This window comes from Ixodes scapularis, unplaced genomic scaffold (assembly GCF_016920785.2).
Source record: "Ixodes scapularis isolate PalLabHiFi unplaced genomic scaffold, ASM1692078v2 PGA_scaffold0__279_contigs__length_252992795, whole genome shotgun sequence".
Classification (NCBI taxonomy): Eukaryota; Metazoa; Arthropoda; class Arachnida; order Ixodida; family Ixodidae; genus Ixodes; species Ixodes scapularis.
The window spans coordinates 55119622-55140134 of NW_024609835.1; the positions used below are offsets into that span (position 1 = coordinate 55119622).

At 45.0% G+C, this 20513-nt stretch overlaps 1 protein-coding gene across 1 annotated transcript in view; it reads right to left on the bottom strand.

The window, feature by feature from the left end:
- LOC8031537 (hemicentin-1) overlaps window positions 1-20513 on the bottom strand; it is a 620814-nt gene that overhangs the window by 539495 nt on the left and 60806 nt on the right. The window contains exon 2 of the mRNA XM_042288501.1: window positions 10504-10628. Within this exon, the coding sequence (XP_042144435.1) occupies window positions 10504-10552 (49 nt within the window). The 5' untranslated portion in view covers window positions 10553-10628. The remainder of the gene's footprint in view (window positions 1-10503; window positions 10629-20513) is intronic.

The following is a 20513-nucleotide window of genomic DNA, read 5'->3' on the forward strand; positions in this document are numbered from 1 at the left end:
TTTCGGCGTCAATCTCATTGTGTATGTATACGTCAGAAATATATTAAGGAATACCGTAAGCGCCTGCTTGCCTTGTACTAAACAAGGGCCCCTGAGTGGTTAAAAAAGTACAGAACAAAATTTCAAAGCAACTGTTAACTTTCGTCAACAGCTTAAGAAATGGCCGGTGTTTCAGATCGATTTTTCGTTAAGTGAATGCAAGAAGGTGGTTTTTACATTTTATTTATCTCTGATCTTACAACATCTGCTTCTCTAAAAGGTAATGCAATAAGCCTGCATGCAGTCGTGTACCTTAACACAGGAGCCAATGGTCTGAATACAGAATAAAATATAAAAAAAACTCTTAGCAGTTTTCTTATAGAGTGAATTGGAATAAATCGTCCGAAGACGTCATGTTGAAAGGAAGTACCAAAGGAAGAGTGTTGACCGTTCCGGGAGATCTTCTTTACGGGAATCATTATGCAAACCGGATTAGTCGGGACGACCAACTCAACTCAAAGTTTCTCCAAGTGGAAACACTCCCCAAACGAATTTACAAAATTAAATCTGGAGAAATGTTTCCTCGATAATGATATTACTAAAAGACGTAGCCAGCACTTGAATATTTTTCCTGGGACGTACAAACTGAGTTCGCTTCGCGACAAGTGTCACGAGAAATTCAACGTTAACTAAATAACGTAAAGGACAGTGCAAATTTATAAATATAAAAATGTTTGTACTAGCGTAGATTGATTCACACGTCCATGCGCTTCATACAAACAGACTGAGCAGAAAATTTGATTTTTCGTGACATATCAATATTCAATCAAAGAAAAAAGAAAGAAGTGTCCGAGCTTCTTGAATATTTTTGTAAACAGAATGTCAAAACCTTCGAATGTCGATGTGCATTTTTCTTTTGTTTATGTGCTGTACGCTGACATTTAAAATGAAGAATGCGCAGCGAAGCTGATGTAGGACCCGAGGAGTTGTTGTCGTGAACCATTGTTCATAAGATTTTATTTCATATATTCCTATTAACGGCAATGGCTTCGTAGACACTCTGCTTGATTCTGTGAGAGGTAGAAGCTAAAGTGTGGTTTGTTTTTGTCACTAATCAGCACCATTTCAGTGCTTTCAATGCCAACATTTGTTTATGTCAAGTAGTTTTTATGGTTTCGATGATTTTAGCATCTGTGGGTGATTGAGGTATTCTTGATTAATAAACAAAACAAAACCTTTGGTAACAAATATACTACAAGGCTGCAAGTTATTGTCAATTAAAGAAAGTGTCGCGTAACTTCACAGTTAAGTAAAGCGAGAGCTTTAATGGTTTCATTATAATCTATGTCCAATGAAAGCCAGCATAATTGTGCGGCAAACTCACTGCAGAATACAGTAAATAAATGTGGGAGCTAGCAAAAAAGAAAGCTGAGGTAATGTGCGTTTTCCGAGCTTAGTTGACATGGCGCAAGCTACATCTCTCAAAATAGGCGCTTCATAAAAGGAAGCTGAAGAGCTTTTCTAAAACATGAGTTAGTTCTTGATTTTAACGTATTTGTGCCTGCTGAGGTCAAATTTCACAACCGTTTGAACTAAAATATTCACAAAACGCGAAAAAAAAACAAGAAAACAACAGAAGCAACCGCCGCAGCGGCATGCCATTGGCTAGTCACGCGTGACGTGTCACTTCGTCATAAAAGGACCATCTCGATTCTCGCTTTCTCAGTCGCTTGCGGAAGTAGTCGGGCGTCGAGGCTTCTGCTCTTGTAAACCGTGATCGGTTTCTGACTTTTCGAGATCTTTTGAGGGATACTACAGGGCCACCTGTCTAAAGATTCCTCGACGTGACAACGTACGCGTTCTAGCCGTTGGCAAAGCAGAACAATAACCCCCGCAGTAATACGGGCAGACACAACGAATTGCTTGCGCCGAATGGTAATGACGCGGCATAGCCAGTTTCCTACATGTAGGAACGTACTGACTGCTGTTTATGGCAGCTTTAAACGCTCACAATAAACGGAGGTCTATAGACGGGACGCGTCAGGCCGGATTAGCGGGACTCTTCCCACCACCGTCGTCAGAGGACACGAATTCGGCACACATCGGTTTTCACGCTTGGTAGCTGCTGGACACGTGACCGTGCAGGTTACATTGTTCACCAAAGCTGAAGATGTCTGAAGGAATAGGCTTTGGGCAACGGGAGAGCTTCCCGTGAGGTGAAAGGAGTGATGAGACAAGGTCGCTGTTCTGCCACGGCGACGTCCCTTCGTGTTTAAGCTACACAGTACCCCCCCCCCCCCCCCCCCGGCCCGCCCCAGGAACTTAGACTACGCGAATAGCTGCACAAAAGGTTCATCAACGTGATAGTGGTACCCTCTACTGCGTTTTCGATGTTTGTTACGGCTCTACCACACTTCATCCCAGGTCAGTTCATCCCAGACACATCATACCAAAGTCATTTCATCCCAGGATGTTTCACCCCAAGACAGTTCATACCATGGGCAATTCATACCACGGCATTTGATGCCAGAATAGTCCATACGGTTCAGCCGATTAAAGGGCCACTCACTTCATCCCAGGTAATGTCATTCCAGGACTGTTTGTCCCGGACACTTCATACCAGAAACGTTCTATCCCGAGACGTCTCACCCCAAGACCTTTCATACCAAGGACATTACATACCTGGATATTTTATACCAAAAAGTGTTCTGCCTAGAAGAAGAAGTTATAAAATTGGTTTTGCACGCGCGGAGCCGACACATGCACTTCGTCTTTCTTCTATTGTCACCCGTGCCACGTAAGACCGTCCTGCACTTGGCATCGAGCTTCCATCAGTCGAACAGTCCAGCCGGCCCGACTCAGTAATTGTCATCGAGTTTGTTTAAAGAACATGGCCACCTTTGTGGCTTCTCGTCGAGGATCGCCGAAGCTCTGTTTCGAAGGTTACATGCACACCAAGCACAGGACCAACGACGAGAAGGCGGCATGGAGATGCGAGAAATTCCAGGAGGGTTGCCGGGGACGAGCTGTTGCTGCAGATGAGACGACCACTGTGACACATGGCCACTCTTGCCATCTACCGAGCCCAGAGAATGTCGCTGCGGCGCGTTTACAAAATGAGATCAAAACTGCAGTCAAGCGTTCCCACGACACCCCTCGGGACGTCGTGACCCCCTGTCTACAAGGGGCAAGACCGTCGACTATCGTGAAGCTCCCCAAGCTGTCATCACTGGATAGGAAGGTGAACAGAGTTCGACGCGAAGCCCATGGCGCAGCTCAAGTTCCCCACCAAATCGAAGATATAATTGTACCTAAACACCCGCGCATGACAAGAACAGCGTCACCTGAAGTATTTCTCGCAGCGGACACAGGCTGTATTGACTCGAAAAAAATAATGATTTTCGCCTGTAACACAGGCCTGTGCCGTTTAAACACCTGCGAAACCTGGTTGTGTGACGGCACATTTAGTGTAGCACCAGAGATGTTTTACCAGCTTTGGGTTGTTCAAGCCCTCTACAAAGGCAGGTGCTTCCCCTTGTTTACTGTCTCTTGCCGAGCAAGCGCGAAGCGACGTACAGAAGAGCAACGCCCATGCTACTTGAGGCTATTGACGATGCCACTTCAAGTCCACGACAGGTGCACACAATAGTGATGGACTTCGAAAAGGCTGAAGAGAATGCTTTTCGGGAATGCATTCCTGACGTCGATGTGCATGGATGCTTATTTCATTTCGCGCAAAGCATCTGGCGCCGAATTCACGAGCTCGGCATGCACACGCGATTCATTGATGATTCCAGCTACCACCTCATCCTGAAGAAATTCATCGCACTGTGCTTCTGCGATGTTTTCGACGTCTGCAACAGATATTGCGTGCTCGAAAGACACCTGCTGGACTTGCTTGGACGCAAGGAACAGCACCAAGAGTTCCTAGACTACTTTGAGAATACCTGGGTCGGTCGACCCCACAAGGACCCAAGGTTCCCAGTATCCATGTGGAATTGCAAGCGCGTGACAGAGGTCAGCCTTCCCAGAACCAACAATAGCGTTCAAAGCTGGCACCGGGTATTCCAAAATTCTATCGGGGCATCCCATCCTACAGTATTCAAGTTGTTGGATGCGCTTCTCTCCGAACACGTCCGTGTAAACGCGATGGCCATCCAGCTGGACGTGGGTCATGAGCCACCGCTGTACACGAAGAAGGAGTACGAGCAGTCTAACAAGCGTCTATGCCGAATCCTGGATGACTATAACAACAGAGACGCAGACAGCTTTCTCAATGCGTGCTCGTGCTATGTACTTAGCGATTCTTGAGTTTATTAGCCAGAATTGTGTGCTCTGAAGACTATATTAGCCCAAATTCTGTGCTCTGAAGGGCGTATTAGCCCGAATTCTGGCGGCTTGTTAAGATTTTGCTCTTATGGGTGGGTTATTGTAAAATAAACGTTTTAAATTTTTATATTTCTGGTGAATGTTGTCTTGGAACGATACCTTTCAGCCGGTTTTCAAGTGACATCAATCCCCAGTATTGCGGTTTGTTGTGGTATACAGCTTTCATAAGAAGTAAATCCGACCATTGCAGCAGCACTACAAATAGGGATTGAAGTAAGTGAATGAATGAGAGGGAAGAATCAAAAAGAGAAGAAAGGGCTCTAAGTGGGAATGGGCCGACTTTCGCTGAAGTCCAGTACCGAGTTTGTCCGTGGGCACTCCTATGCACACCCCAAAATGACGTTCATTTAAGTGCTGTAACCGGTGAAATGCGACCTATCTAACATAAATACGACGACTTTGATGGTGCGCCAAAAATAGTCTTGAGATTTCTTCTTGCTCGAGCTCAGCAACTCGTGGGTGCGCCAAATTATTCTGGTATGAAATGCCTTGGTATTTCATGCCACTGGCATGGGGCGTCTTGGTAGGAAACATCTTGGGATGAAATGACTTTGGTATGAAGTGACCGGGATGAACATTCCTGGGATGACGTATCCGGGGATGAAGTGTGGCAGAGCCACTCCAAAGTATGAAATATTCTGGCATGCAATGTTCATGGGATAAAGCATCTTGGGATCAAACGTCTTGGGATGAAACACCTTTGGTATAAAGTGTCTGGGATGAAGTGTCCTGGGATAAAGTATCTTGGGATAAACTGAGTGGACCCCGTTAGTTACCAATCAATACGCAATTACAGCTTTTGAAAAATGTGTACCCGGTAGCCCTCGATTTGATGTCGAGTTCCAGAAAGCTTAATGTGCCTCTGCATTAGCATACTAATCATTTGTCCGATAGCATTCCTACGGCACAAAGAATCATTCCATGACACAGGAGATTTTTCCAAAGCTTTCGCAAAAAATACGGGAACTGGGCAATTTTAAAGTTTTAAAGCGAAACTTGTACAACTCTGGACGAACCAAAAAAAAAAAAGAAAACACAGCTTAATTTGTAAAAAAATTACATTAAAAATAGAATGTTACATGTTTTGTATCTCTAAAAAGCAGTCCAGAAGAGAATGCGTACCTACAGAAGGAAAATATAACGAAACATTTGTTTACGTTTAAAAAATATGTGCCCTCAAATTGTATTATCAGCTGTAAGAAAACGTCCAGGCTAAAGCTTGACCGGTTAGTACAACATAAGCCCTCCCCTCCCAAGTAAGTGAGTAATGAAGTAGAAAAAAAAATCTTGGATAGCGGTATTGGTCCAGAAAATAGGGTCACTTCAAAGATAAAAAAAAGAAAAGCTTTAATATCAGGCGGTTTACACAAAAGAACCAGTTGAAGCCTGCTATTCGGCTACATGATCACGGCTTTCCAGGACAGTGCGCACAACTATTTACGTAAAAAAATTTTCTAGAACAGTCGACTTATAATTTCTTCTTAGTTTCGTTTCCTCTTTACGCGTGCCTTTGAATGCGCTGAATTTCATCCTTATTTCCTAAAGATGGTCGGCAAAGCGTCGGGTTGAGGCAAGCCTTCTTCGGACCCAAACCCGTATGTACATTGTTTTCATATGCGCTATCCGGAACACGCTCCAAGCAAAAATACAGTGTATTTGTTGGGCCCAGACTCGTCTGTTTGCATAGCGATAACCCATCCCTTTGACGCTGTTCTTGCAAGCAGACGGCTTCACGCGGGAGTATGGCATCGTGCAACTGCGCGAGTCAGCTGCTTCGGTGCCCCGAAACTTCTGCAGACCCGTGAAAAAAGAATAAAAAATCAGCACGTCGGGCGATTGAGTCAATAGCATGACCGGTCAACGGATAAAAGCAAGCGCTATACAGCGGCATAACGACGACGGCTCAAAAGGTCAGTAGGAGCAGATTACGAGGGAAGTGCGGCCAGCCGCTTTGGCCAGCCGCGGCGGGGTCCCCCACCCGGTTCTTTTGCGACATCGGCTGACGGGCTTCCTCTCTTCTCCCCTTTTCCTCTGCCTCTGAGGGACGTTGGTTCAGCACTACTTTGAAGCGCTTTTCAATACGCGCATAAAACCTCCAAATTATAATGATATTCGTGATGGCTGGGGTTCAGTTAACAAGGCTCGGAAGCTCCCTCCCCCCCCCCCCTCATTTAAAACCGTGTTAGCTTACTTTATTGAAAAGACGCGTAAACAATTGAAGCTCTGAATGTCTATGCAACGAGAGCTTGGTTTGCGGTTGTGATAAGGCTTCAGTAGATGAGCAGTGTAAAAGAGAATGGCAATGATAAGATTAAAAAATAAAGGCGCATGACGTCAAAATGAAAGGAATCATGCCATCCAGAGTTCTAACTTGGTTCCCGAGGAAGCAATCCATCTTGTTAGAAGGTGTTAATATTTGAATTTCACAGTGAGTGCTGATGTCGATGAGTATTTTCATGATTCCATTGTTTTAAGAAACGTTTAGTTGATAATCAAAATTTGTTTCCTCGAGCACCTTGACTCTCTTGGTTTTTACTATGTTTTAGCATCTGCTCAAGCTAATAAAGGATGCCATTTGAGTACAGAGGAACATAACATTTCACTATCAATGTACAAGTTAAAATGAACACGGTTTACGGAGAGATCCGCGTAAATATACCTTTCTGAAGTTTCGGTGAACTTTAGTTGTCAAGTAAAGCTTTCTTATCTTTCTTACGCTATATTCCTTCACCTTGTCCTATACAGAATGACAAAAAGAGCCCCTCCCGGAAGGCAGGAAATGCACCCGTGTTTTTTTTTCTTAATTATAAACTACCACTCAGATTTATTTACAACACTAAACATATCGCTTAGTTTCCGCATATAGCGGCTCTAGGTCGCAATAAGTAACCTTAAAAGAACCATCGATGTCTGCTGCAAGTGTGCTTATGGCTATGATTTAATAAAATAAATGCGAAAAATTTGTAATGTGCTATCTTAGCAAGGGGAGCGGAAGTCAATCTGAGGTATGCACTCTCGAAGAAACAAATACAAGTACCAGTTCTTAAAGATTTCACCTCACTTAACACTTCAATCATTTTCATTATACAAAAAGTGTTCATGTCCTTTGCCATTGGACATCGTTACCGGTATTTCACTATACCACATACTTTCAGAAACAAAACAAATTGAATGCTCACAATATTTTTATAATTTCCTTCCAACTCGCGCGAACTGCAACAAACCTTGATGAAACAAATACAAGTGGACATCTCAACAATATGAAACGAGCTGGACGGTATTAACAACAAACGTCGTCATGCTGTGATAATGATAAAAAATTAATCTCAAAGTGTATTTTGACACCCAGCTGTTCTCGACTAATAAAGCACTCCAAACTTCTCACACATACACAAAGCCGACCGGGTGCAATACAAATTTCCGACACACGGTAAAAAAAAAAAAGAATTGTTCACGTTCCCACTTTTTTATCATTACAGTGTCTTGTTTGACTGCACCAAAGAACCGCTTCTTCGGACGTCCACAACCTCCGACAGGATTTACGAGCTTCAAATTATCCCCTTCCTGCCTCCGAAGCCCGCTTCGCGCCTAAGACCTCCTTCGTGCGGGGAGAAACTGCTCTCTAGATCACGATGGCATCTGCCATTATACTCCGGGCTTTGTGCTTTTCCCGGGGCTTCTTGTCTTCTGCGCCCGAGTAGAGTGTGCCCGTCCATTCGCCAGAAGGCAGCCCGTTCCACACGCACGCTTCATCCCGCCGCTCAGAGCTCTCAGTCATCGCGCCGTCCTCCGTTTTGTGACACGTCGGCTCTGCCCACCCCCTCCTCTTCCATCCCCGCGTCCTCATCGCATTGCTTTCGCTATTTCAGGACTGCGAGCCCCTAAAAAAAGTTAGAAAGAAAAACGAGCGAGAGAAAGGCACGAAGATACGCTATCGGGGAATTCTGTCATGGCCGTGGATCAAAAGTTTTCTCGGAAGGCTAGAGGCTTGCCAGTGGCGTCCCCTCCCGCTACACAACGCCCACAAAGAAGAAATGCGACGCGGTTTACGAAGCTCGAAGGAGAAAAAGCTGCAACAAGAAACGCGTTTTTCTTTTCTTTGTTTCGCTAAGCACGAACAGCGACGAAGTGTCCGGATCAGAAACGAGGAAGGAAACATGTGACTGCAGCTCGAGTGACGGCGTAGACAATAGAGGATTCGTCGGAGTGCAATTCTTACTGGCTTTCGGGGAAAGATGACGCCATCACGGCATTCGGATAGACGGCGGTGCGCTAATTACGTGTCAAAATAAATAATGGAGTCCCGTATATGTCAACTAGACCAGGAGGTATTGGGCTTAGTGCCATGCGCGGCTAAATTAAAAACAAAAGGTCTGATAGCTGTGAGAAGCACATGTAAGAACGCTGTTTCGATTTTGAAGCGCATGGGAAAAGTAAATTTAGTTGGTTAGGGAACACTCCTGTTATTGTGACGCGATATGTACCGGTGAGGAAAAAAACACACAAATGATTTGATTAATATAAATAAAGAATACCTACATTTTCCATATTTCCGGATTGCAGAAGTGCTTCTAATACCTACATTTTCCAACATACCCATATTTCCGGATTGCAGAAGTGCTTCTAAAAATTTGATCCTTTCACGCGCATACAACGCTAACAATGATCTCAGTGAAATTTGTGATGTGCGATGTAAACTACCGTCATTATTTGTGGTCGGAAATTGGGTTTTATTACGGTGCGTGTTCTGTCCTTTGTAAGAAAAAATACCTATGGTTACGCATAATGCGAAATAACACAAATATTCAGACGCCGAGTCAAGATGACGGCTTCTATAAGAAGCTCCTGCCTTTTCTCTGAAAGGAAACCTGGACGCAGCCACATTGATATATTTTACACACGTGCATGCCCGTATCTCCAAAAATCATTCAAATCATACATGCTTGGTGATCTTGATGTAATTTAATCACACTATTGACATGCCTTAGGTGCGTCGTGTTCTAGGGATACGAGTTGGTAGGCCATAGCAGATTAAAATTAAACAAAAATTTTAAAGTTACAAATCGGCAGGCAATGCACGTCTCTTCTTCTGTTCTTCTAAAAGCCGCTCGCTTTGTTGGAGCGACATCTGTGCTATTACACAAGGTTGTAATATCAACACATAAACAACTATATTTAAAAAAAACGCCTTTTTTCATCTTTATGTGTAAAACACATTTTCGGGTAAGTAAACCTCTACACCAGTGGTTTTCAAATGGGAGTCTGCCGACCCTTCGAGGTCCGCGAAGGCATTCTAGGGGTCCGCGTTCATCAGTCAAGCTCGGCAATAAAAGTTTTTTTTTTCCCCGGTCGAGAAGAAATATTTCAGTTTTTCGGCGACTCGTGTGCAGGTCAATAAGAAAGGTCTAATTTACACTAGCCGTTACTTAAATCCGTTTATTCAATTATTATTATATTTACCCTATACCTTCCCCCTCCCCTCACCCCAAACGGGGTCCTCCATCATCTCCGCCGATCCACAAGGGGTCCGCGAAACATCGATGGTTGAGAACCACTGCTGTACACTATGAAATCACTGCCGAGATAAGAACAGCACGGAGGTCTTCCAGTTGTTCGCGTCCTCCGCGAATTAAAACTTTCCCTTTAATAACCGTTCGGCGTGTTGTGAATTTCCCGCGTGCACGGGCAGCCAAATCTGAACGGATGGCAACCAGTGCGTGCTGTCCGCTAAACATTTGAGGAAAAAAATAACAACAAAAAAACGTCCTGTGCTTGTTTTTTTCAGCGACTATGGTTATCGGACTATATCATCGCTTTACGTCATGGTTTCCATTGACGTAGCAACAGTCTGTGTGTCAGCTTGCGTTAGGAGTCAAACGACGATCGTGTACCCGCCCATGGATGTGACAGCTCTGATTCGCGCTGATGAATTGATGGCGGCACTCGTCCTTGCTTCCTTCTCGACGCTCATTGAAGTGCAGCGACAAGAGGACAGTATCTTTGGTTAGACACGGGGCACTCGCCTGCACCCAAGGCCATCTCGTAGTGGGAGCAGCGCGGGAGGAAGCGACACAAAGAGCGTGCGCACATCAAGAACCGGGAGAAGGATCAAGGCCACGGAAGACAGGAGCTTACCTGAGATACAGACGGGCAGCAGGAACGCAAGACAGGCGAAACCGAGCATCTCTGCCGCCGAGCTCTCTCGCGGTTCGCGTGATCTCACTTAGGCTCGATGATCGGGCTCGTAATCTGCTCCGGGGCTGCACGGAAGGAACGGAGAAAAAGTTGCTTCATCGAGTGGAACAAATTTGATGACAAACAGTGGCGCACGGCTGTCGCCGGTGTATATAGACGCGACACAGGTGCTAGCTGTGAATACACTGCCAACTGAGGGAAGAAAATATGAGTATAATGAATGCTTGTAACGATATGTAATTTAATTGCTATTAATATAGGAGTTCAGGAGTTAAGCAGAGATATGGCTTTTTGCACCATAGAAGAGTGACATATGTTAGTGACAGCTAGAAAGAAGTCGGGAAGAGTTACCGCCTATGTCAAATAATAGTTTATGCAGAGGTTGATTCCTGCCAAACTATTTTTAAGCACGCTTGCACTGCTAACGAACATGACCTTGAACTCCGAAGCACGAGCATAAAGACTTCTTAACAGAACTAGATGTTTGTGTTCTTCCTATATATTAACAACCTTGTAATATGTCACTTCATTTAGCATTTAAAATTGTTGTGAATACGTAGTGCCAGTAATACCTCGTTGGATCACGCATTTTTTAAAGTTATTCAATAAAGCTTTAAGTTTTTAAATCTCACACAAGACTGCAGAGCCCGCGCAGTACCTATATCTCAATTATGGTAATGTTTAATACATGTCGTTATCCAATGCCCTGTTACTATTTACGTGGGAGGAAGCTTCACGATCCATTTTGTCTATAAAGTTGAATTTGTGCATTTTCTCGAGCTGGCCTGGATTTTACATTTTTACTTATTAACTATTGCGTCCTTTGCATCGACATTAGTATTCTCATATTTCTTACAACAGAGATTGCGGTCGCACAGGGACTGAAGCATCGATGGAATGATACTATATGAACAAAAAGCAAAGAACTAGCGCACGATAACTACTAAAATTTTGACAGTTGCATTTATTTGGAGATAATGTATGTCAACTATGTAGCATTCAGACAATTGCATTTTATTTGACATAATGTACAATAACAAACCCGAAAGTTTATTTTTTAAAGCTACGCTAACCAGGGTTATCTAGCATTATATAGAAGAACAGGTTCGCTAACTAATACAATCTGACAGTTGCAATTTATAGAAAATAACGCAGTCTAAATCCAGCAATGCCACCTTTGACTTCTATTGGAGATGACACGCTCTGACTAGAGCAATCTGGCACTTGCACGTTATGGCAAATAATGCACACCAACCACAACAATATGTCGTTTTCTTTATATGAGTTGAAACGTACACTAACTAGAACAATATAAAAGTTGATTACTATAAGTGACAACGTACACTAACAAGAACTACACCGTTCTCAAAACTCAGTTTGCTTTAACTTTTCGTAGACCCCTTTTAAATTCAATCATTGGAATCTCTGCAATTCGCGATGCCCGATATATGTGTTGACCTGGAAATCAACTTAGCGATGTGGCAGTATAAGCAGCAGGACACGTGCCCGTGAAACATCACGCTAAGTGTGTTATCGTAAACTCTGTTTGAGTTCATTGCACTTTTGAGCCGTCCCCCTGTCTAATTTTTTTTTTACAATAGTGAAAAGCAACCAGCCAGCTTGATCCTTTGTATCATTAAAGTAATCCGGCAGCTGCAATATACGAATTTAAGATTCGAATATCTGGAGCCTGACTAAACAGTAAGAACTCTAATAAATCCACAAAGCGGAAAACCAAAACATCACGAATATCACCAATATAGTGTTAGAATATGGCTTTGATTTAAATAACAATTATGGCCGAATTCCAGTTAAACGTTTCACGTTGCTTAGAAATTGATAAGAGCTCCGAACGCCTCTGGCCCTGAGGGTAAAATAAGTAAGTAAGCAAGAAACATCCTATTCCTCAGGGGCGATTGCATGTGTACTGATCCACTATGCACTAGTAGCACTGACCATTGATTCTCCTTTAATCAATTACACTGGTGAGAAGTGGACTGTCTTCTGGCTACTTAGTCTCGGCGGTAAAAAAATGAAAAGGTTTACAATTCTCTGTAATTCCAAATTAGAGCGCAGGGGGGGGGGGGGGGAGGGTTACGGAGGAAAGGGTATTCTCCTTCTCCCCTTCCGCACCCACCCATCCTCCACTCCTGCTCCCCTCCCATTTAGCGGAATATTTTCGTTCCATTCCCCGTTAAATTTCGCGAAAATTTTCTCGCTAAGCGGGGAAATTTTCCGCTAAACTTAGCGAAGAAACTTTTCCGTTAAATATAGCGAGAAAGTTTCCCGCTAAAATTAGCGGAACATTTTCCCGCTAAATTTAGCGGGGAAAATTTTCCGCTGACCTTAGCGGGAAATTTTTTCTTTAAATTTAGCGTGAAATTTTTCTGCTGTAGAAAACTTTATTTCTACATTTAGTGGAGCATAGCGCGGAAATTTTTCTGCTAAAACTATGCGGAGAAATTTTCCGCTGAACTGAGGGGGGAACTTTTTCCGCTAAATTGTGTGGGAAAATGCTAAATTTTCTCGCTAAATATGGCGGAAAAACATTTCCCACTAAATTTAGCGGGGAAATGTTACCGACAAATTCAGAAGGGAAATTTTCGCACTAAAGTCAACAAAATAAATTCCACACCGAATTTAGCGGACAAATTTCACCGCAAAACTTAGCGGCGAAATTTAGCGGGAAAATTTCCCCGCTAAGTTTAGCTGGGAAATTTAGCTAAAATGTTCCTATAATGCAACGCGCGGTTACGCCCGCTTGCATTATTCCTATACACCAACTCATGTTTACAAACAAACCGGAGCGCCCCTAGCGGACGCCACCGGCGCCGCGCATGCGCGGTGGTTGGTGGGCAAGAAGCCCGCCGTCGCCCATAAACAAACCATATAATTGCGTTGTTGTCGGCGTCGGTGGCAGTCCCCGTGCTCTTTTTTGCGTTGGAATTGTTGATTCTACGTCCTCCTAACAATGTCTGACTACTTGAGCGGCGTCAGCGAAATTACCGAGGCAAAACTTTGCGTGAATAATGTGACGTGCGGCGATTCATTTCACGTGGACGCCGCAAAATGGGCGCTAAAGCCTGACTCCCACGATGAGGTTCTGCTCGCCATATTCAGTCGCGACGTCGCTCGGACTGCAAAAGCGTGGACCGTAGCTGAGATGGTGGACATCGATACTAAAAACCGCAAGTAGAATCGGGCATTACAAGTCGGTGATGGCCACTGGTAACAATGATCAACAACTTCTTGTATCTGTTTACACTTAGCCGACTTACCCCTACCAACCTTCAAAAGTGTTTTGAGGCCTACACTTAGTTCTTATCGCAATTACCGGGTCAACGTTTGGTTTACGGGCCGCTGTCGTTTGAACGAGCTGACGACAAAAAGCAGCCAAGTTTAAAAGAGCAGACGACAGTTCGAACGCACGCGCAATGGAGTACGGGCAAGAAGCACCGCGTCCCGCGTCAACAAACCATTCGAATGTCACGTTGTAGGCGTCTGTGTGAGTCTGCATACTCTTTTTCGCGTTGGAGTTGTCGATTCTACATCCTCATCGCAATGTCTTACCACTTGAATCGCCTGAGCGAAATTATCAAGGCTCGCTACGCCGCTAAACTTTCCGTAAATAATTTGACGTGCGGCGATTCATTCGCATGTACGCTGTAGAAATGGACGCCAAAACCGTGAAGAGATTCTTGTAGCTATTTTCGGTCGCGACGTCGCTCGTGCTGCAAAAGTGTAAAAAGTAGCGACGATGATCGACGTCGATATTGAAAATCGGAAGCGGGAACAGACCAAGCGTAACAAGTAGGTGATGGCCACCGGTACCAATAATTAACATCTTGTATCTACTGTTTACACCGAGCCTACTTAAGCCTTTTGAGGCCTTCAATTACTTCTTATCGCAATCACCGGGTCAAAGTTTGGTCAACGGGCCGCTTTTGTTTGAAAGAGCAGACGAAAGTTCGAACGATCAGGCGGCCGTGTGAATTTGAAGACCCACTGAACCCGTGGGTGGTCCGGACGACTTGGGGGTTTTCTCTTGTTCATGTTGGAACAAAGCAAATACATCTGGCGACCACAAATTGTGGCCCGCACACGCAATCGTAGTTCGACAGCGTCTGGTTTGCCGGTTTCACGGCTACTATCCACGTTCTCGGACGAACGGAGGGTGCAAAAACACATGAAAACTGATCTTGAAACCTTTCTAGACTCTCTTGGTAAAGCCCCCGTCGCAGCATTTTGACGAGAAGGCAGGTTTTTTTTGTCTCGTTTCTTCCAAAGGAACACAGGAATGCACGTCTGGCACGGCGACTTCTGCCCACCGCCCCATACCGGAAGTGCGTCCGGCGCGCCACCGCCGCGGCGTGACGTAGGAGAGTTGAGTTGGTGTATAATGCAACGCGCGCGGTTACGCCGACGGCAACGCCGACGGCGACGCAGCTAAAGCCGGATACGCGCGCCTAAGAGCTGCGCTCTAAAACGTGTATCCTTCCTTTCCCGCTGGAACTGCATGGTCACTGGGCCCTGACAGCAATCGTTCGTCTCGTTGGTTAACTGAGAAAACAGAGCCAATGATTGGTTTTAGAGTGCGTCCAGAGAAGGAGACACTGAAAGGGACACTGAAGAGAGAGAGAGAGAAAGAAAGCTTTTTCTTAAAGGTCATAATTAGGACACACATTTCTTTTGTTTCATATTTTCGCAGAGAAAAATATTTTTTTCTCTGCGAAAATGCCACTGACCTCGGGGCCTCGCCCAGAGGTCAGTGGCCCCGACCATTACTACTGGATTGGCTTGGCTGCTCGACCGAACATGCTCGAAAGCCTATTGTCTCGTTTTCCCAGACATCCGGTGCGTCTCGTGTTGAAGCAACGTTACTAGAACAACTTAGTTGAGACACTGCCATAGAGCCTGCTTTGCAAAAGTGGCTTCAACCCCAGGGTTGGGCAGTATCGCGATACAAATGTATCGCGATAGTATTTCAGAGATACATTTCATATCTGTATTTCGGTATCACGATACATTTTTTGCACCATTATCTGTATTCCTGCATCAAAATACATTTGGAGTGTCTTTTTTGTAGCGCGATACAATTAGGGTGATATATATTTCGTTAAATTTCTTAAAAAAATACTCTCCTGCCCCCCCCCCCCCCCCCCCTCAAAAAAAAATCCAAACTCATTTTTTTTTTTTTTACTACTGAGGACATTGGGGTCAAGGAGATGCTGGGGCATTCTTACAATGCTGACCAAGGTTCCTTCCGATTCTCCAAACTATTTTTCTATACGTTCTCTTCTCCCTTCTGAGAAGTGTTGCGTAGTCGGGGACTCGAACCAGGTGGCGTGCCAGGAGTGGAGTCAGAGCATCTTGTGCCGCAGGTCCTTAAGCAGGGATTTCATGAGTGATTGTTTGCTGGCATCCAATGCCCGCTGCTAACCGTCTCTCTTGCATTAGCGTACAAAGTACACCCAGCCGGCAAAGCTGAGTCGCAGCCCGTTGCAGCACGAGCCTGGTGGTGGTTGCCTTGAAATAGTAGGATGACTCACGTAGTGAAGTTCAACACATATTCGAATGCGTCTGTGGCTGCGCCCGCGATATTGCACGGCTCAAGGGTACGTCATCAGCGGACGTGAACGTGACTGACGTGACCCGCTGCTCTGGTGGTCCGAAACCCAGGAAGGAGGCCAGACGTGGCCTTGCTGTCCCGGCCCAGACTTCGTACACCTGCGACTCGTTTCGAGCGCACTGTTTCTCGGAGAGCTCGCACCTGTGCCGGCAATATCAGGTCACAATCCACGAAGCCTCCATTTGGAGAATGCAAGGCCAAACTTGAGGACTGCAATCCTAGCGTCGGTGGCGGAGGGGTCGGCAGGAAGGACCTTCACAACAGGGATGCCGCCGTACCATTTTTTATTAACCGTAACAGAACATAAAACATGTGTTCCAGGATGCTTCAGGCGGTCTACTATCCTCGAAAATTCCAAATGACACTGCCTGCGCGATCATTAACGAGGTAACCTACAACAAAAGTACGTATTGTCCTTCCATACAGCAGCGCGGTAAAGCTTCATGTTTAAGGCCACATCTACAGATAAAGAATACCAGTTCATTCCACCGTCACGTCATGTGACAAACGTTGACAGGGGCGTCGTTATTAAGCAGAAGCGCGGTGACATTTTGATGGCCTACGGGAAATTACTTTCCCTTAGGCTTGGCACTTTGCTTTGAAGGTAGTGATTTTGGACGACAAAAAATCTTCAATGGGCTCAAAAAAAAAAAAAAAGCGTTCCATCAAGGACTGACAGCAGTCCCTTCACTGACATCCTGCCTGTATTACGAGGGAGGCGAAAAGACTTCGACCTCTAAATAAATTCTATGTCATCCGATAGATGATATAGAATTTATTTAGAGGTCGAAGTCTTCTCGCCTCCCTCGTCAGACAGGCAGGATGTCAGGGAAAGGACCGCGGTCAGTCCTTGATGGCACGTTTTTTTTTTTTTTTTTGAGCCCATTGAAGACTCCTTGTCGTCCGAAATCACTAGCTTCAAGGCGAAGTGCCAAGCCTACGGGAAAGTAATTTCAGGATAAAAACTTCCACTTTCAACTTCAAGCTTCATATCATTTGGCGTCTCAAACAAATTTGAAAAATGTATTGCACTATCTGTATTTCTTTCTGTATTTGTATTTCTGCCCTCCTTAAGATGTATTCCTGTATTTGTATTTTTAAACACTTTTTCCCCCTATTTAAAATGTATTTCCGATACGTATCGCGATACGCTTTTACAGATATATTTCAGTATCAGTATTGTGGCTACTATTTTAAAATATCCCATCATTTGTATTTCCAAATACATTTTTGAGTATTTCTGCCCAACCCTGTTCAATCCGTACTTGAGAATCGAACTAATGGCGAACGTAACGCCACCATTTCTCCCGCAGCGGCTACTCCGGGAACTGCACGTCCGCCCGTATCGGTTCAGGTCGAGTCGCGCAAGGACCGGCGGCACCATCTCGCAATACCATTTTGCAGTGGCAATATAAAATTACCTTTCATGTTTTCACTAGTCGCGAAAGGGTGGCGCTGTTATCGTATTTCGTTTGGTCTTGGTGGTCGCGAGCGGTCTGGGTTTGAAGGGTGAGTTTCTCAACTGAGTATTTTAGTAACGTTTTAAATGGCAACTCCGCTCAATTCCGAAGATTTCGGGATAATGAGGGATTTCTAATTAAAAAGCCCTAGTAAAAGACACTACGTCGTTTGCTTCGCGAAAAATGGGATATATATTTTTAAATCTAATTTTAAACACGAGCGGAAATCGAAACCGAAACTTCGGCTCCGTCCGGCAACATTGGCCTCGGGCCGCCAAGTACATGGCCATCAGGTGGTACGAGATGTCACGTGATCCTCGGCCCAACGACGGGCGGGATGGGGAAGGGCGTGCGGCAGGCGCGAGTGTCATCTCGCACTCTTCGCCACGTTTTGGTGTCTACGGCATTCGACGACGTCTGCACAACTGCGCCATAAGTCTGCGACTCTGCGCACGTGGTGTCCATAGTGTGGACGAAACTCCGAGAGGCAATAATCACAAACGGTGAGACGACGACGGTGGTTGTGACTCGGAAGACGGCGGTAACGGCGGGACCAAGGCGGGCGGTTGGTCTGCTCCCAAGAAGCGCGCTGCGCAGGCGCGTACTCCAATCACGTGGACACCGCTGAGCACCGAGAGGCAAAGTTGCTGACGTCATGCGCTACGCTCGATCGGAGAAGTAAAAACAAGCAAAAGGGGGCCATGATGATGACGTTTAGCTCAATGTTGGCTCCGCCCATGCCGTAGCCTTGACTGCGCTGTTGGTTGCGCCTGAATTCGCCCGCTCGAGTCAGCCGATTTCGGCAACTTGGCGAGTTGCAAAGTTTGCCGGAAGGTTTAAGAGATATTTAGACAGAACTGTGTCGTAATATTTGACGTGTGGTCTTCCTAGGCGATACTGAAGAGGACTGCATTGTTTTTTCAAAACCAAAAATGAAGCGGAGTTGCCCTTTAAGGAAGTCTGACGCCGCTTGCTAGTCGTGCGAGCAGACACGCGGCAGTCACTGGCATCGTCTGTTATTTCACCAACGTCTATCGTCGTCTGCAGTGCCTGCGAGGCGTGGACATGGGAGCTGCGCACAGGCGCTCGTTTTCGCCTCCTTCCGTCTGCTCTTCCGTCCCCGTCTAAAAACTTGTGCAAAGCACAGAAAACGCGGCCATGAAAGCCGCGTTCTAGCGTTCCATCATGCACGAGACAAGGTCTAATACAAGCGTCTGTCTGCGTCTAGCGATGTGCGTGATAGGTGACCAAGATAGCTAAAAAAAATCGACAAAATAAATATGCAGTCCTTCCTTGCTTTACGTTTCTTGTTATTTTTTTTTCACATGGCATCTGCGAGGAAGGTGGGTGAGCGTCATATCGCGCAACTAAAACGCGACCTAAAATATTTGCATTGGCAGGTCAGGTGCACTGTAAAACGTAGAGCTACTTCCCTTTGAAGCAAAATGACGGTAACAAAAACTGGACAAAGTAGATGCCAGCTGAACGCCCGATTGCCTCCAGCAAAATCACTCGAGTATTCTTACCTGTGTAGATATCTTCTCAGTATTCAAACCCTGATAGCAATCACAACGGTTGCACAATTCACAAATCAGCAGGGCTGCTTTTACGGGAACCAGTATCTTTATTCGGCATCAGCACGAGCAAAAAAAAAAAAAAGGAAATCAAGCCAGATCGATAAAAAAGTTGATCTGGGACGCTAAGCTTAGGCCCAGTCCCGCTACCCCCCGCTACGAATTGAAGCACCCTCAAAGTGCCAACAGCGCTTCTCAAGGGGTGTGCTTGCGACATTTGTTTGCTGCAATCTAGATCGGTTTGAAGAAATCTTCGTTTAAACACCTTTGTAAATGCGAAAAGACTCGCACTCATTAAAATAGACGTGCTCGACGCAGACGTCGGCAGCCATGCTTGTTATCGTTTGAAACCGAAGCGGAAAAGCCAGTCTCGGTATATATTCTTAAAACAATAATGACGCCATCTAGATTATTTGTTTCTCAAACATAAAGATATTGTCGACTATAATACTATTAAAACACAAAGAGACTATTTTAAAACCAACATTTCACACGTCAATCATCTCTCCAACCAATGAGAGCCAAGAAAAGGTGCTTAGTTGTGTAAGCAACGGGCTGGGATTAGCACAGGGCTGCCCCACTAAATTGGAACTAACAGAGTAAATAAATAAAATGAAAAAAGTAGTAAAAAATTTGACAATAAAAAAAACCCATTCAATATTCTTTTTTGTCACTTCGTGTCCTTTAAAGAGATGCTGAACCAAACGTTTCATGAGTCAGGAGCCTCCGGTGTGCGCGAACACACGCAACGAAATTGACGTCATCATATCCTCCATTCACGCTTAATAAGCTTGAAATGGAGATATGATGACGTCAATTCCGTTGCGTGCGTTCGCGCAAACTGGCGGCTGCTGACTCACAGAAAGATAGTGCGCCACTTATTATGAACAATGAAATGTTTAGTTCAGCATTCCTTTAAGACTTCTTGCGTTGTTTCTTTGTACACCACTACATACAACACATACTATTAAGATTTCTAAAAGGTTAGGAAAAAACAGTCACCGCTCATCAGTGTTTGTACGGCGCGCTCGAAAAGTCCATGAGCTAAAGCGATAAAATTTTGCACAATATAAGAGAAGGTAAATCTGCGGGTTCAGTGATTGTTGCTTCGATTTCTCAGCCGTCTGTGAAGTTCTACTTGAGCTGAGTTTTACATTCTGGGGAAGATAGAGCGCACGTATTTATGAAATATGTCTCCGCTGGCTTGATCACTGACATACGCTGGTTTGTTTCCACTTCCGTATATGCGTGTGATCTGCTTGTCATATCCTACACCATCAGACGGCA